The 17,178-nt window shown below is 40.7% G+C and overlaps 1 protein-coding gene across 1 annotated transcript; it reads left to right on the top strand.

Annotated features, from left to right (window-relative positions):
- Positions 1-8,448: 8,448 nt before the first annotated feature.
- Positions 8,449-10,385, top strand: LOC113340677. Its single transcript, XM_026585796.1, has 3 exons — positions 8,449-8,505; positions 8,958-9,225; positions 9,358-10,385. The coding sequence occupies exons 1-3, from the start codon at positions 8,459-8,461 to the stop codon at positions 10,132-10,134; spliced, it is 1,092 nt and encodes a 363-aa protein (XP_026441581.1). The 5' UTR covers positions 8,449-8,458; the 3' UTR covers positions 10,135-10,385.
- Positions 10,386-17,178: the final 6,793 nt, after the last annotated feature.

Raw genomic sequence — 17,178 nt, forward strand, 5'->3', positions numbered from 1 at the left:
TATCTTTAGCTTCCCAACCAAGGTGTTTCTGGAAATATTATAGAGGTTATTCCCCTCAACGATGGAATGCTTCTTAGACTCGTATCTAGATGGCAACGATCTGAGAATTTTCATCACAATGTCCTTTTCAGGAATAGTCTTACCCAATGCAAAAGATGCATTAACAAATTCAGACACTTTGTGATTAAACTCATCAAATGTTTCTTCATCTGCCATACGAAGTTTTTCCCAATCGGAATTGAGGTTTTGAAGCCTAGCTTCCTTTTCACTGGAGTTTCCTTCAAATACGGTTTCTAAGATATCCCAAGCATCTTTAGACCTAGTGAAAGTAGACATATGGTGTTGAAGACTTGGGGAAATGGCATGTATGATAGCATTTAACCCTTCAGAATTTTGCTTTGCAACAAGAATCTCAGTTGCATTATAAACACCAATATCCTTGGGAACCGTTCCATCTCTAGCTGCAACAACGGGTTCATCATAGCCATTGACAACATATACCCATGATTGAAAATCACGCGATTGAAGAAAAGCCCGCATAGAAATTTTCCACCATAAGTAATTTGAGCCATCGAAGACTGGTGGTACGTTAATAGAGATAGCACCTCTGTCCACAGAGTTAGATCGCTACAAACACAGACTGATGAGGTCTTACACGTGTTTGCCTGCTCTGATACCAATTGAAAAAGAGGGGGTCTAACAACACCACCCAATATTTCGCTTAGCAATCTGTATGGACTAACTCCGAAATACTTTGCTAGAGAATCAACTAGACAGTCAGACTCAATCTAGATAGTAAGTATCTCAAGGAGTTAATATCTCAATCTCTTGATTTAATATTACTCAAGCATACTGCGAGTCTCGATTAAAGAGAGATAACTTGGATGGTACCAAAGACCAATGTCCAAGGATCAATCAACTACAATCAACAACCAAAGGTTGGATTAGAGAAGTTGATAATATTAACGCACAACCTCTATTATTTCAATTATATAAAATATAATGCAGAAAAGAAATAACACTGACACCAGAAGTTTTGTTAACGAGAAAGCTGCAAATGCAGAAAAACCCCGGGACCTATTCCAGATTGAATACACACTGTATTAAAGCGCTACAAACACTAGCCTAATGCAAACTAACTTCGGACTGGACTATAGTTGAACCCCTATCAATTTCCCACTGATACAAGGTACAGTTGTACGCCTCTGATCCCAGCAGGACACTGCGTACTTGATTCCCTTAGCTGATCTAACCCACAACTAAGAGTTGTTGCAACCCAAAATCACAGACTTGATAATAAACGAATATGTCTCACACAGAAAAGTCTATCAAAAGGATAAATCTGTCTCCCACAGATAAACCCTAGGTTTTGTTCCGTCTTTAGATATAAAATCAAGGTAACATGAACCAATTGATAATCCAGACTTATATTCCCGAAGAACAGCCTAGATTAATCAATCACCTCTGAACAATCCTTCCTGACTACACAGGAAGTTTGTCAAGGAATCACAAATAGTGAGACGAAGATGTTTATGACTTATTTATCTTGCCTATCGGATAACTCTCACGTTCTCAAGCCAATCAAATATTGTACTCGTACGATAGAAGATGCAAGATCAGATCACCCAACTACGATGAAAGTAGTATCGGTTTGGCTTCACAATCCCAATGAAGTCTTTAAGTCGTTAACCCGATTTTAGAGAAGAAAATCAAGGGTTAATGGAGATCGACTCTAGCGAGCGCACTTGTATCACACAGACGTGTGGGGATTAAGTTTTGCTCTAGCTAGATGTCTCCTATATATAGCCTTTCAAATTAGGGTTTTTCCTTAGGTACAAAGCAAACTCTATCCACCGTTAGATGAAAACCTGATTTACATTCAAGCCAATATCTCTCAACCGTTATATCGAATGACATAGCTTGTCACACACACTTGGGTACACGTTTACTGGGTTTGTGAAAACCATGCCCAAACAAGTACACGTATGTTGGTTCAACATGATAACCCAAATGGTCAACCATATGAGCATCTCATGTTAATCATGTTCTTCTTCACCATAACTAGTTCAATTGACTCAAATGAACTAGTTAAGAGTTGTTCAATTGCTATAAGATCTTATATAACTACACAAGATACAATTGAAACAAAGATGATTTGATTCGATTAGAATCGACTCATGAACATTATAGCCACGGTTTGCATTAAGCATTCCTTAATAATTAATGTTTCATGTTCAGAGCACATATTTAGATCATAACCTCTTAATCTCACAAACAAGTTCGCGGACTTAAGTTAATCGGTTGATTTTTCCAAACTCAGCAGAAATTCTCGGGTCGAGAACTTCCGCCAGTTCGCGGACTTAGCACGCAAATGAGTTTTGGAAAGCCTAGCATAAATTCTCGGTCGAGAACTTCTGATAGTTCGCGGACTTGGCAAGCCAATTCCACAATCCTCCCGATTACTCTTGATCAACAAAGTTTTAAAAACTTCGGTTCAAGGAATATATGGTTATATAATTTAAACTCTCATTCCAACCATTGAAACATTCTCAGAGGGAGATATTCAGTCGTGAAGAACAACAGACCTTTCTCGTCAGAGCAATTTCCAAAGTGATTGAAACTTTCATGAACATCGTCACTAGGTGAAGATAAACTTGATCAAAGAGAAACGCTTACCAACACATGGTTCGAGTAAAAGATAAAGAATGAATACTCAGCTCGAAATATCAAGTGTATATGATCTAGTATATATAGCATACGACTTTTATCTCATAAGAAGTAGGAGAAGAATAGATAGACTTTCGAGTGATAGATAAATTCAAGTCTCCACATACCTTTTTGTTAATAAATTTCCACGGTTCCTTGGTGTAGATCTTCATCGTTGTCATTGAATCGCCATAAAGTCCTTGAGCTCATCCACACTTTTCCTATCCTAGTCCGAAACTTAGCTAATAGGCTAGAAATCTAGACTTATAGTTTTGATCACTAACATTGACAAACATGCTTGATATAGCAACACATGCGAGTTCGACCGAGCTATGCTCTAACAGAGATGTTTGGAAACCTTGGGAGGACAATGCAAAAGAGGCGTGTGGGGTCGAAATGGAGATCCTTACGTTCACAAACACAGACGACGTGTCTAGTAAGTTCCCCAAACAGTATTGGCTTAGTAGTGCTTAAATTTCCTCAGCTTTCAGCGAAAACCAAATCAAAGAAGCGTCCAAGGCTACAACGGCTATCGCGACAGGAAAGCCCTACGGCCCTCTCCCCAAGAAGGCGATCGTGTTTACAGACGAAGACATCTGCTATTCAGGGGAACACCTTAGGCCTTTGTATTTAACGGTGCACATCAATAAACACCCATTAAAGAGAGCCTTCGTAGATGGGGGCGCGTCTCTGAACCTAGTTTGCATGCACACGTTAAACATCCTGGAGTGCAGCGGTTCGCAATCAGGATGCGAACTACAACAATAAAGGGATTCATAGGTCACGCCCATACGACCATTGGAATCGTCAACCTAGTCATGAGGGTCAGCCCTATCCGAGCACTTACACCATTCTACGTGCTAGAAGATGACACCACGTTCCATGTACTACTAGGAAGAGGATGGATACCTAATCATAAGGTGGTGGCATCGGCATATCACCAGTGTGTTAAGACCAATATAGGAGGCAAGCAATACCGGATCCCTGCTACGAGCAATCTTTTTGACCCAAAGAAGCATACATGGCAGACGAGATCTTTTACAACGAACCAAAGAAGACAGATGAATGCCCGAAGTACAACTTACCCCACTCCCTAAGTGGGGAGGGGAAGAAAATCCGGAGTCGACCAAATCCGTGTTTAACCCATCCAAGATGTTGGTCCCCGGCGAAAGAAAAAGGAAACAAGAAGGCCAACCCAGATTCCAGCGCTTCTCCAAGCCAGATGGAGGGAATGTATACCGCTTATAGAAATCAGTTGAGGGAGTACCCTCGGATGCGCAGGATTGTGCCAATGCGTCGATAAACGAAGCAGAGACTCCCTCTAAAGACTCCGAGCAAATTCTATCCGAAATACCTTACAGCGCAATCGATGATGATGAGTTGTGAGACCAGCTCATATACGTGACCCCTAGGGCTGCAGAAGAACGAACGCCTTGAGACCTCACTTTGGATTATATGGAGGAAATCAAGCTCCCCATCATGATAAGCAAAACCTTAGGCGAAGAAGAAACAGAAACGTTAATCGCACTACTCAGAGACTACAAGGATGTCTTCTCCTTTGATAACGACGATATGCGGGGGATAGACAGCGATCTTGTGGCTCACAACCTTGGAGTGTCACCCGAGTTCAAGCATGTAAAGAAAATGAGCAGGGAGTTCCCTAGAGCCACATCTCTCGCAATAAAGGAAGATGTGGAACGATTTCTTAATGCCAAGTTCATTAAGCCTATCCAACACCCAACTTGGCTAACTGACACCGTGCCCGTGGTGAAAAATAATGGGAAGATCAGGTGTTTTGTGGATTATAGAGACCTAAATCGAGCAGGCCCAAAGGACGACTTCCTTTTACCCAATATCGATATAACGCTAGACGTGGCGGGAGGTAAGAAACGATTCTCCTTCATGGACAGCTTCAGCGGGTACAACCAAATAAGGATGACATCGTCGGACGCAAAGAAGACCGCATTACAAACTCCGTATGGAAACTTTTACTGCGTAGTGATGCCTTTCGGTCTGAAAAGCGCTGGCGCCACATATCAGTGCACCATGACTTCCATATTCCATGATCTGCTACATCGAATGGTAGAAGTATATGTTGACGACATTGTGGAAAAAACGCAAGTGGACGAAAATCACGTCTCACACTTGAAGAAAACCTTTGAGATATATATAAAATTCAAGCTTAGAATGAATCCCCTTAAATGCTCCCTTCGGGGAAACATCAGGAAAATTCCTAGGCTTCGTGGTGACTAATGAAGGGATTCAAGTAGATCCGAGCAAGGTTGAGGCGATCACAACCATGGAACTTATGGAGAATGCAAAGGAACTACAAGCTTTCATAGATGGATATCATACATATGGCGCTTTCTTACCTGGTTTAGCGCAATTAATGACTGCGTTCCTTCCCTTCCTAATGAAAGGTGCAGCCTTTACGTAGGGAGAGGTGCAGTGCGCCGCATTCGAAAAACTCAAACAATGTCTCGTCAGGCAGAAAGTCCTCAGGCCTCCGATAAGAGGAGTTCCACTCTATCTCTATGCGGTATTTACCATCTCCGCAATAGGCGTGGTTCTCGCACAAGACATGGGGGGAAATGAGTTATCGAATATTTATTATGTTAGGCGAGTCCTACGAGATGCAGAACTGAGATATCCACGCGAAGAACAGGCATCTATAGCTTTCATCCATGTGGCACAGAAGTTACGCCGTTATCTCTTGACACACGAGACCATGGTGGTAGCCGCGGAAAATTATATAGCCTACCTAAGATTAATCTCGTCCTAACATGAAGAACTGTTTGGTAGTTGTTACAGTTGTCAGAATTCGAGCTCAAAACGGGGTGAGGGGACAAGAGATATCCGACCTAATAACCATGTTCCCGGGACAAGGAGACGACGAAATACACGAATACATACTTGGAGAAGTAGCGTCCGCGGACGTCGACAAACCTTGGACCATGTTCTTTGATGGATCGTCATATGGCACCGTCGGAGAAGCAAGAGTAGTGTTTGAAGCCTTACAAGGCGAGTTACTCTCGTATTTGTTCAAATTGGATTTCCCTTGCAGTAATAATGTTGCCGAGTATGAATAACTAATTTTGGGACTCAGGTTAGCAAAGGAGCTTAATTTAGGGAGCATAGAGGTAAAGGGCGACTCGAAACTAGGGACCAACCAAGTGAATGGTGATTTCCATGTCAAAGAGCCACTCCAATTGAATGCTTTTTTCTTATTTTGTTCTCAATGACTCCAAAGTACCTAAATAATCAAAAGTAAACATAAGATACATTGTTTACAAGAAAACTCGCAAAGAAAGCATAAACAATAGATAAATATCAGGGTGTTTACAACACCTAACAATTGTTATTCGATAGATCTAAGGACCTGACAAAGGAGTTTATTGGGATAAAAGGAAAAGTCTTTTGTCGAACTCATATTACTTGGTTGAAAAGAGTTGTTACCAAACATATTTGTTGTTCCTTTACTATTTGGAATACAAACCAAAGGAATTATTCCAACTACGTGACTTATTACAAGTTGGAGACGTGAGAATACAGATCGAACTAGGTGAACTATAGGTTTAGTTGCATTTATATTCTTTAGATGATTCTGACATGGGGACAATCTTTTTTTATTTTGTTGTTGTGCATTTTCTGCCTCGGTATGATTTTCACTGAGCTGTGACTTACTTTTGTAGCAATGAAGGATAAAACCCGTGGGGACAAAAGACTCTAAAAAAGCGAAGGGGAAAGATAGCCGTATGGGCTCCTTCACGTTGAAAAAAGAGTTGCCTTCCTGAACGCCCAATAGTCACGAATGGTGGCTCCACTGGCAGACATCCGACCCAACCTAGCAAGTAACGATCCGCCAAAAGCAACCAAAAAAGCCCCTGATAAAGAACAAACCTACTTAGATATTGTAAGGGCGAGGTTTTATCCGCCAACGCTTTGTTCCCGACCCAGGCGCCTACTTCCTTGACGGTCCATATATGACGCCAAACGCCTGAAAATTCTCTCTGCAAGCTTCGTGGCACCGATCCCGCAAACATTTTTCATCTCTTGAGAAAATTACGGGGGTTCTGAATAGGGGTGGGACTGGGGTTGGTTGGGCGGGTTAAAAGGATTGGTCGGGGCAGATACCCAAGCTATGAATTCTTTGCCCAAATTGCCCATCGAAACCGTGAAACCCATGAAGGTACTGCCCAAGTCTGCCCAAATTATGTTCCCCGGGTTCCTCGGGTTGGCCCAAATTTCGCGGCACAAACAAGTTTGTTAATATGATAATAACAATTTGGGGTAATTTGTGTTACCTCCCCTGTAAAGATTGATAATTTGCATTACCTCCCCTACAAAAATAAAATTAGCAAAACCTCCTCTCCTCAATAATTCCTTCTATTCCAAGTTAGCTGACTCAGCATAAACTTACACGTGGTTTTTTGTAGGGGAGGTAATGCAAATTACCAATCTTTACAGGGGAGGTAACACAAATTACCCCTAACAATTTTTAGTAATAATAGTATTTAATGGCACCATTTATCTCAAATTTCCAAATAACTAAGAATATTTATAATAATACTCCCTCCGTCCATCTTTACTTGCTTAAATTGGGCATTTTTTGTCCAATTTTACTTGTTAAGTTTTATATTTTTCCCTATTTTAGCCTAATTTAGTCCTAAGTTGGAATCAGGTAATTCTATTTTTCATGCATATCCGAAATACTCCTCTCTCTTCTATTTGACACAATTTTTTGTTTTGTTTTGGATTCTTAAAAACTAGACCAAAAAACTAGATGTACCTTAAATATTAGTTGGGGGATAATTTTGGAAGAAATTCTCCTCTCTCTACTTTCGTTAATCTGTGTGCTAAAACCAATTTAAGCAAGTAAAAATGGACGGAGAGAGTATAATTTTTTTTTCATATTTAATTATTAATGAAATAAATATAAATTTATATTTTCAATATTAGACTTGAACATAATATCTAAAATTACTCTAAATAGATAATAATACCATTATATAAATAGTTTTATATACTATATCATAGTTTTTCAGGTTGGGCGGGTTGTTTGGGTTAAAAAAAAAGTGCCCATGCTTTCCCAAATTGAACTTGGATTTATAAATTTTATGGCCAAGCTTGCCCAAAGTTTTGAAATATGTTGCCCATGCGCCCCAACGTTCGAGTTGGACATGAGTTGGCGGCTTAGCCCGACCGAAGTCCCACCCCTAATTCTGAAACAAACGACATTTTGCGAGTTCTGAAAAAAAAAACCGCACTCGCATCGCAAGTGTGTTCTTACTAGTGACATATAATGAGAACCCTCCGTGGATAGGTATCAAGCACCTACCCAATCTACACCACACATTTGCTAGATCATTGCACCATATATCACCAAATTACATCTAATTAACACGAATGATTTTTTTGCGAGCTAATGAAAGAACGTGATTACGATAACCAACCAATGAGAGGGAGATTAAGCTCCAACAAAGATATTTTTATTCAGGAATGAAGGATTTTATTCAGAAATAAAGGATGATGTTGAGTTTTTAGGTTGTTGATTGATTTCCTAAAGCGAAGCAGGCAGACGTGTTGGACCGCAGCTCACGTGTTGGCCAAAAAGGCGAAAAGCACTGGTGTTGGGGGTCGCGTCTAGACTATTTATCGGGCCGGGCCGTTACTGGCAATGGGCGGTTAGGGTTTTTGTATAAATAGAATGTTAGCCGCAGGAACGTTTCATCTGTCTCTCTCCAGTCTGGCAATGGGCGGTTGGACCCAAACCCCTCCTTGTGCAGCGATGATAGAAAGGTATCTTTCTCAGCTTTCTGCGTTATTTATTTTAATTCTGTGACGCTATCGATATGTAAATTCTAAAACCAAACAAGCCGAAGATTTATAATTAATCTTGTTTAATCATACTAATCAAAATTTTGGATTTTTGGTATCACAAGTAAAGAAATCTTACTCAGAACTTGGATAAATTTTTTATATAATAAATTCAAATTCTCTGGTCCTAGAACTTGGATAATTTTTCCTTCACAGTTTTACTTTCCCATAACTTGTTGAGATCTCTCTGACAAACTACAGATGTGTAAAGAAAAGTCCATGTTTTTTATAGATAGTTACGTTGTTTATGATGTTTTGTTGACATTCCTTTTTAGGTACTCTACCTTTAAGATATTTTTGCTGTCAAAAGACTTGACATCATCTTTATTTTTTGAGAATCACGCTCAACATTTGATTATAATCTTGTTTTTTAGGCGTGGTTTCATTCAACTTCCTAGTGCTCCTCTTCCTGCTCTTGGTCCTGTTGTCTCTTCCCATGGATTCCCCACCTTCCACCAGCAAATTCAAATTGAAGAAGATGCCTCATCTGGTAGCAGTATCTCTCGTGCTTCCTCATTGGAGTACACAGATGATGATGAGGAGTACACAGATGATGATGATGAGGAGGAAGTGTCAAGCATCATGGAATCTGAAGATGATGATGAGGATTATCCTTCAGATTATCCAGACTCTGACATGGAAGTATGTATTCATGATCAGCATCTTTTTCTTGATTGAATACAACAAACAACACCTTTTGTACCCCACTCCCTGTGGCCTCTTTAGGGTTATATATGTGTTCTAGATGGTGTATAACAATAACGGTGTTTGCAGGTAGTGCCAGAGACAACTGATGAACGTGTTCTTGCTCATTATGCAAACTTGAAGAAGTTCAAGGATATGCGGCCAGAATTGCAGGACTGGATAAACTCCTGGTCTGAGAAAAAAACGCCAGGTGCAACTTGGCTCAATGTGTACGGTTACTGCAATAAGGATAAAGGTTATGGAGGATATGGAGTTATTCTTCGTAATAAGTGGGCACGACCTATGATCGCCGCAACTTGTTTCGCTCGAGAAGGGGGATCACAGTTCTTTGAAGTGTTGAGTGGTTTGCAGACTGGTCTTGAACTTGCTGTCAAACATGGGTGTCTCGGTCTTATTGTGGGTTGCAATGTGCGGAAAGCTGTTCATTTCCTTGACATGTTTTTCCAAACAGCTGGTGCTTGCAGTTTAGGCGCCGACAGCAGCGGCCATGTAAAGAAAAACGGGATTTGCAAGGATTGTGCAAAACGCTTTGTGTTGGTCAAGGACTCTACTTTAGAAACTTCGATACCTGTCATCGCAAAGCTTAAAGACCTGCATGCAAAGATAGGCGCGTCTAAATTCATAGTGCTCTCGAAGATTGCTAGAAGTCAAAATGAAGCTGCGCATTGTCTGGCAAAAATGGCAAAAAGGGATGCTCTCAAAGCTAACCGTGTGCTTCGCACGAACTCAAAGGTGATCAAACCAGCTGACTTTCCTCCTAAGCTGGGAAAAATTCTTTGGTATGATGCTTTTGGTTGTGCAACCCAGTATTCTCATTCACTCAGGCCACTAATGCTTCGGCAATGAATTATGTGAGCAGTCTGTTATCTGTCTAGTTTAAGGTTGCTTGTGTGTCCTGTTGTCTTTTTTTCTATCCTTTTAAGGTTGGAGTCTCTATGGTCTGGGTATACTTGCATGTTACAAGCAACTCCGAGAGGATTTAAGGTACTTGAACTAGTAGTTTCTGGTCTCTACTGTAAAAAAAAAACAAAAAACCGCACCCTTCTAAGTTAGTTTTTGAATTCCTGTCAGTTACTCTAGATTGATTTTTCGTTTTTTAAATGCTGGTCGTGAATCCAGTTTTTAATTTGCTGCTCCCTGGCAAGAAATTCTGCAGCTTAAATTTTGGTAGTGAAGGGTGTTAGTTTGCTCATATCAGCAGTGTCTTTTACACTTTACTCCACGGATAGGGTTTGCCAACAATTAGCCAAGCTGAAAAGCACAACCTGAAACCCCCAGCTTTACATGTTTCTTTTTTCTTTCTTTCTTAATTCTTCATTTCTTGACCTTGGAAAAGAATACAATCGCATCACTGCAAGTATTGGAAGAACCATGTAAAGGAAAAGGAGACGACAAGACATGAATGACCAAAACTACTAGTAACTACAGAAAGTCTCTGTAGAATAACGGATAGTCTCGGCAGCTGGTCTCTGCCGCTGGTTATCTTCCTAATCATATTCATCGTCATCCTCTAAAGAATAAACAAAGCAGCTGTCTCATAACCATCACTACCTTGAGGGTTCAGAATCTCCCATCCACCTTTGTTGATGAAATCCTGTGGGGAAATTGCGATTCCTTCCATAATGGATTTCCAGTTTCGTTTCTCATTGTTCTCATAGTACTTGACATTCCTAAGGTCAATATAAGCTTTTATGTGAGCGAGGAATTTTAAAGGAATCGAGTTGATTTCAAGAACCTGACGACTGTAGTCTTCGAAACCTGCGACCAAATATACAAACTCAATCTCTCTTAGTTCCTCGACAATGAAAGGTTTTTCAACAAGCCCAACCAGTGAAGAAAATGTTAGGAAAAACGCCATGAAATTCATGCATCTTTTCTACCACTTCAAATACAATTCTCACTCTCCGCTTATATTGAAATATTTCGACAAATTCCTGTGACTCTTCGTTACGATCACTAATATCCATCGATAACTCATCATCTTTCTCAATCTAGTTAGAATGATCACTGGGAGATGTCTTCTGCACCAAATGGAATTGGATGTGTTTAGTCTTTTCTGTCCCAATCATTGAGCAAGAGAGGTGGTGTCCTGCCGTCTCCAACTTGAAAGAATGCACTCTTTAGATCATCATAGCAAAAATCTACACAGAAATCGGGACTCGAGGTTGTATATTGGAACCCATCCACATGAGCTTCAAGGCTACCAGTAATGTTCTCTCCATCTTGCCCGGCTCCAACTAGTTTGGGAAGAATTGTGAGGTTAGTTATCTTCGTTATGAACCAGCTTTCCCACATACTCGTCTTTTATGTTTGTGGTCACCCAGCAATTTTATGGTAGTTAATCTCTGAAGCAGGCGACCAGTCTTGCCTGATTTTTCTTCTGCATTTCTTCCAGATTCATCTCCCGATGTCAGAGATTTGATCGGACATCCAGTTCAGTAAACGACAGAGAAATTACCCTACATGCAAGCAAATATCTTTCAAGCAGGGTCACCGGTAGGAGTAACCAAAACACGAAAACCGCAGATAAGACTCACGGCATCAGCTTGAGCAAGAAATATAATCGGCACGGTTTCTTGTGCATTCAACACGTATCGCATGTTTCTACCGGACCGGGCTGTGACAATAGGCGGTCGGGATTTTTGAATAAAAACAAGATTAGCCGCAAGAATTTTCCATTTATTTGTTTCTCCAGTATACTCCAAGGGTTAGGGTTTCGGACCGAAACCATATAGTTTCTCACTTTCTCTGGTATTGGCAAGTCTCTCCTTGTTCTATTTCAAGGATTAACTGATTATTTGTACAGTTGGTGAAACATGTGTGGTAAAATACCCGACGGCCACGTGTCAACATCCTAAGGGATGAATATATGATGAGTTGATAAGGTTGGAGCACCAAATCATTCGTTGAGAGAAGGATTTTGTCTCAGTCGAGGCAACTGCACAAGCACCACATGAATGACGCGTGTGTATAAAGGTCTAATCTGCTCAGACGGTCAAGTCTAAAAAGCAAGACCGCATTTAATGAAGGATAAGAACAGGACCTGGGTAGTTGGGCATCGTGACGGAAGACTCGGACGATCTATACTACGACCCAGAGGCGATGGAGCACGAGGTTCTCCACAGAAGGACAACAAGTTCCAAGGGAGAGCGAGACAACTCGGAGGGAGGACCAACTATGCCATCGCGAGGGACGGTATCGAACGAGCCTGAAGGATCCAGGACGATGGAAGGCAACTCACCCAACTCGGACGATCAAGCGACCACGAGTTTATTTTGTCTATAAATACCAGTCCATGTACCAGGAGATGGACAACTTATGTAATCTTAGATGGTCTTTCTACAGAGAATTCCTGAGAGAGATTTAGATAGAGAGAAAGTGAGAAATCTAGAAGAGATCTGTAATACTATCAAGAGTAAGACCTTACAATCAATAAGAAAACATCTTCTTCTCCGTGGACGTAGGTCTTCATGGCCGAACCACGTTATATGGTTGTGTCTATCTTTACATTTCATGCTATTTACATCTTGTTTATGTCGAATCTTGTATGTTAGTAGTTTTTAGTCTTTCATCTTACTTGGGTGTAGTAGTCAGAAAATATGCAGCTACATTTTGGCGCTAGAAACAAGGAGGTATGAAGATCTAATCTACCTCCCTAACAACAGCTCTTTATTGTTTTCATAATCTCTGTAAGAGATGTGTTTTCACACCACAAAATAGATTTCTGTTGAGATGAATGAGTAGAGATCGGACTCAAAAAGGAGCTTCATGATCTGATAAGTCTAGAAGAACCTCAAGATCAAAAGATCTACGTTTTTTCGCTAATTTTCCTAAGATTTCTTGTTATTTTCGAGATTTTTAAAGTCTTCCTCAAGTAGCTCAGGAGAGTTGTAGATCGGAGTAAACATGGAGTTTTAAACGCTTAGGTGCTCAAACGATCTCATCCATGAAAGGGCTTGGAAGAGATGCTAGTCAGTAAACTACATAAGGAAGCAATCACCTTATGAGAGTTGAAAAAGACGAACTTTTCATGATGTTCACTATCAAACTCACCATAATCTCGGAATCTCCTTCTTAAAAATTTAAATTTAAGTCAAAGGGAGGAATTAGTGAGTATATAATCAATCATCAAACTCAAAGTTTGTTTGAAATCATAAGTTAAAAGATAATGAGATATATTTCCTAGAATGGGAAAATTGATGGGTGCCAAATATTGTATATATTTATCCCTTTTTGTTTGCATTTTAACTCATCTTTTGTGCATTAATTCTACATTTTATCCCATATTCTGTATTTTCATTGTTTTCAAGAATAAATATTTTTCTTACTTAATTTTGCATTTTTAGGTAATAAATAAAGTCTGGATGAATTGCGGAGCGGAATAGAGCAGAAAAGTAGTGAAAATCCGGGAGGAATTACGCAAGGAAGCCGCAAAGAATGGAGCGCACGTCCAAAAAGCTGGAAATGGGCTCAAGAAGAAGAAAGTTGTTCTTAAAGAAGAAGTGGGCTCAAGGTTTTCCAAGTCCAAACTCATTTCCCAAACCCATATTCTATACCCAAAAGCCTAAAACCCAAATCCATACCCGCTTGCGTCTTCGGCCGTCAGATCAGTTCTCAGAAGCATCCGACGGTCGCTCCCTTGCTGTGCATCGAAGTTTGATATCTCCGCCTAACACTACAACACCTAACTCCATCTGGCGTCGTTGATTTTGTTGTATTATATAATCCAGCGGTCGCTACAAGCTTCACTCCATCTCGCCGTCAGATTGTTCTATCAACTCCACATCCCACGGCTCAGCGTCGCAGATCATCAAACTCGATACGCCCGCTTAACACCATAGTACCAGAAACATATAACCCAAACAAACTACCCCTTCTTCTTTCTTCCATCGAGCTCTCCTTCACCACCATACCCTGTTTGCAGAACCACCACCACCTACTCTGCCGTACCAGTTCCATCGCCACCTCCTTCTCCATCAACAACTCCCCACAACAACCACAATCCATCATATCCCTCAATACCCCCATCACCTATTAATCTATTTCAACAACTCCACCATCCTCATCACTGTTAGGGTTGGATTTGGTGAATTAGGTTGATAGATGAAGCAATTGGCGCGTGGGAATGGAGCAGGAAGAGATTACAAGGTATGGGTCGACATCAATTGGAAGAAATTGCATCAATTTAGGTGAGGTTCAACAACCCTAATTTTACTGATTTGGGGGATTTGGAATTTATTTTGTTGTAACTATAAAAGGGTGTTAGGGGTTGAAAAAGGGGATATCTCTGGACTAGCCAGTAGAGAATTAGAACAATTTTAATTTTGCAATTCCAATTTCTGATTTTTGCATCACTGTTGACAGTTAATTTTGCATGTTGTTTCTAGAATTTTATCTTGAATGTTGCTAATTGTGTCTAAATTATCACATATAATGAATGTATGTTGCTATACCATGTTTAGCATGAGCTAAACAGCATCAGGCCAAGGCTCAGCTGAAGCCTTGTGCACTGTAAAATGACTAGAAGCTAGGATAGTTACTTCCATGCACTGTTTTGCTTGAGCAAATGGGAGATACCAATGCTCATAGTGTCTGTGATTGGCTGTTCTGTCAAAAGACAGCCAATGCTAGGGGCAAACTATTGAGCAATTTAGTATTCTTCCATTTCTAGATGTATGCATAGGATCAAACTCAACCTAGAAACATGTTATTTGATTAGGCCACAAGGTGGATCCTAAGCTTTGGCTTAGCCACAAATCCTTTGCAATCACTTATAATTTCAGTTTACTTCCCTTGCTGTTTTGCTTGTCTGTTTTTCTTGCTTTTTGAAGTTGCTGTGCACTGAAAATAGTGCAAAAAATCCCCCTGCCCTTGGCTCTCAGCCTTGGTTCCTTGCTTTCTGCCTTAGTGTCTTGTGCTCTGTCTCCATTGCTAGCTTAGGAAACTCTCTAGTTTGCTCCCACTCCCTGTGTACTTTCCTCTGCTTACCTTCTATATCATAACTTGGCCTTGTATACTTGCAAGCTTCTGTGCTTCTTTGCCTGTCACACCAAGTTTTTGGCGCCGCTGCCGGGGAGTGGTGCTGCCATCTGCTGTTACCTGAGCTGCTGCTGCTGCTGGTGCTGCTGCCAAGCCAAAGCCAAAGCCAAAGCCTGCTGTTGCTGTTGCTGGTGCTTTCTCTGTTGCTGCTGCTGTTGGTGCTTTCTCTGCCAAGCTGTTGCTGCTGCCAAGCCTGCTTCCAAGCCTGCTGCCAAGCCAACTGGGCTGCCAACTGAAGCTGTCAACTGGGCTTGTGCACCCTCTGCTGCTGGGCTCTGATCCAACCTTTGTTGCTGGGCTTGAACCAACTGAGCTGGGCTTATTAACCTCATTCTCTGCTGGGCTTCGTTGCAGATTCTGCTGGGCTTGTGTTGCTGAGTCATTTCAATTGCTGCTGGGCTTGAGCGTGAGCTTAGGACGATCCTAAAGCCCAACTGGGCTGTGCAACTAAAAGGGGACTAAAAGCCTATTTTTTGGCTTCCCTCCAAAAAACAAGTAAGCCTAACCCATGAGTTAACCCACTTGGGCCTCATTTAAATTCAAATTCGGGCTTGTAATAATTAATTTAATTATTTATTTGGGATTGTAATAATTTTTATTTATTTTCTTTTTCTTTTTCTTTTTTTTTTTATTTGGGACTGTAATTATTTTTTTTGTTTTCTTTTATTTTTCTTTTTTTCTTTTATGGGCTTGTCTTAATTATTATTATTGTTTTTATTTTCTTTTATGAGTTGTGCTAATTTATGCTAGGTTTAGTTCAAAAAATTTTCCAAAGCCCAATTTTAAACCAAAAACAAAATCCCTTCTTAAACCAAAACCCATTCAAAACCAAATCTTCATAACCCTTGTGGGCCAAATTGTTTCCGATTGCTCTGTCTGACCAACATGTTAGTTAAGGTACCTACTAGGACATGATTGTGACCTACAGAGACCAGACAAACAGACTTGTTAGAATTAACCCAGACGAACCTATCGAAATTCTAAGTTCTGAGGGAGACAGTCCAGATCAACCAGAAACAATGGGAGAACCCCGTACCCTCAAGGATTATATGTACCCAACTAGAGCCAGTCAACCTTCTTGTATTGTGCTGCCCGAGGCTAATGGCCATTATGAGCTGAAATCAAGCACAATACAGATGCTTCCTATTTTTAGAGGTGTTGAGAATGAAAACCCGTACCACCACGTGAGAGAATTCGAGGAAATTTGTGGAACTCTGCGTTTCACTCAAATGACCGACGAAACCCTGAAGTTAAGGCTTTTTCCTTTCTCCCTGAAAGATAAGGCAAAGGCCTGGCTCTATGCTTTACAGCCTCAATCCATCATGACATGGGATGACCTCATAAAGGAGTTTTTCAAAAAGTTTTTCCCGAACCACAAGACTGCGACAATTCGTCAAAGTCTGAATAGCTTTGTGCAATTAGAAGGTGAGACCTTAGCTAGATACCTGGAGAGATTCAATGAATTATTGCTCCAATGTCCCCATCATGGTTTTGAAAAATGGAGACTTGTGCAAATTTTGTATGAAGGTCTAGATGTGTCCACCCGAACAACGGTTGAGTCGATGTGTAATGGTCTATTCGTAGATAAAACTGCTGACGCGTCTTGGGACTTCTTGATTGAAGTAGCTGAAAAGACGCAACAGTGGGAATCCATCCGTGAAACCAGAAAGACTACATCCGAAGCAAAGGCTTTTAGGATTGAAGCGGATTTTGAGGGAAGAGCAAACATGGCATCAATAGTTAGGAGATTAGAAGAGTTAGAACTACATAAAAATTCAAAACCTTCCACCACTACTCTCCGAGAACATGTCGCTTCGTCTGTTTGTGCTGCTTGTAACGACCCCAACCATC

This window comes from Papaver somniferum, unplaced genomic scaffold (genome assembly GCF_003573695.1).
Source record: "Papaver somniferum cultivar HN1 unplaced genomic scaffold, ASM357369v1 unplaced-scaffold_22, whole genome shotgun sequence".
NCBI classification, from domain to species: Eukaryota; Viridiplantae; Streptophyta; class Magnoliopsida; order Ranunculales; family Papaveraceae; genus Papaver; species Papaver somniferum.

Coding starts and splice junctions, on each gene's coding strand:
- LOC113340677 (XM_026585796.1), top strand. CDS start 8,459: ATGGGCGGTTGGACCCAAACCCCTCCTTGTGCAGCGATGATAGAAAG. Junction 8,506..8,957: donor TGTGCAGCGATGATAGAAAG/GTATCTTTCTCA, acceptor CTTGTTTTTTAG/GCGTGGTTTCATTCAACTTC. Junction 9,226..9,357: donor ATCCAGACTCTGACATGGAA/GTATGTATTCAT, acceptor CGGTGTTTGCAG/GTAGTGCCAGAGACAACTGA.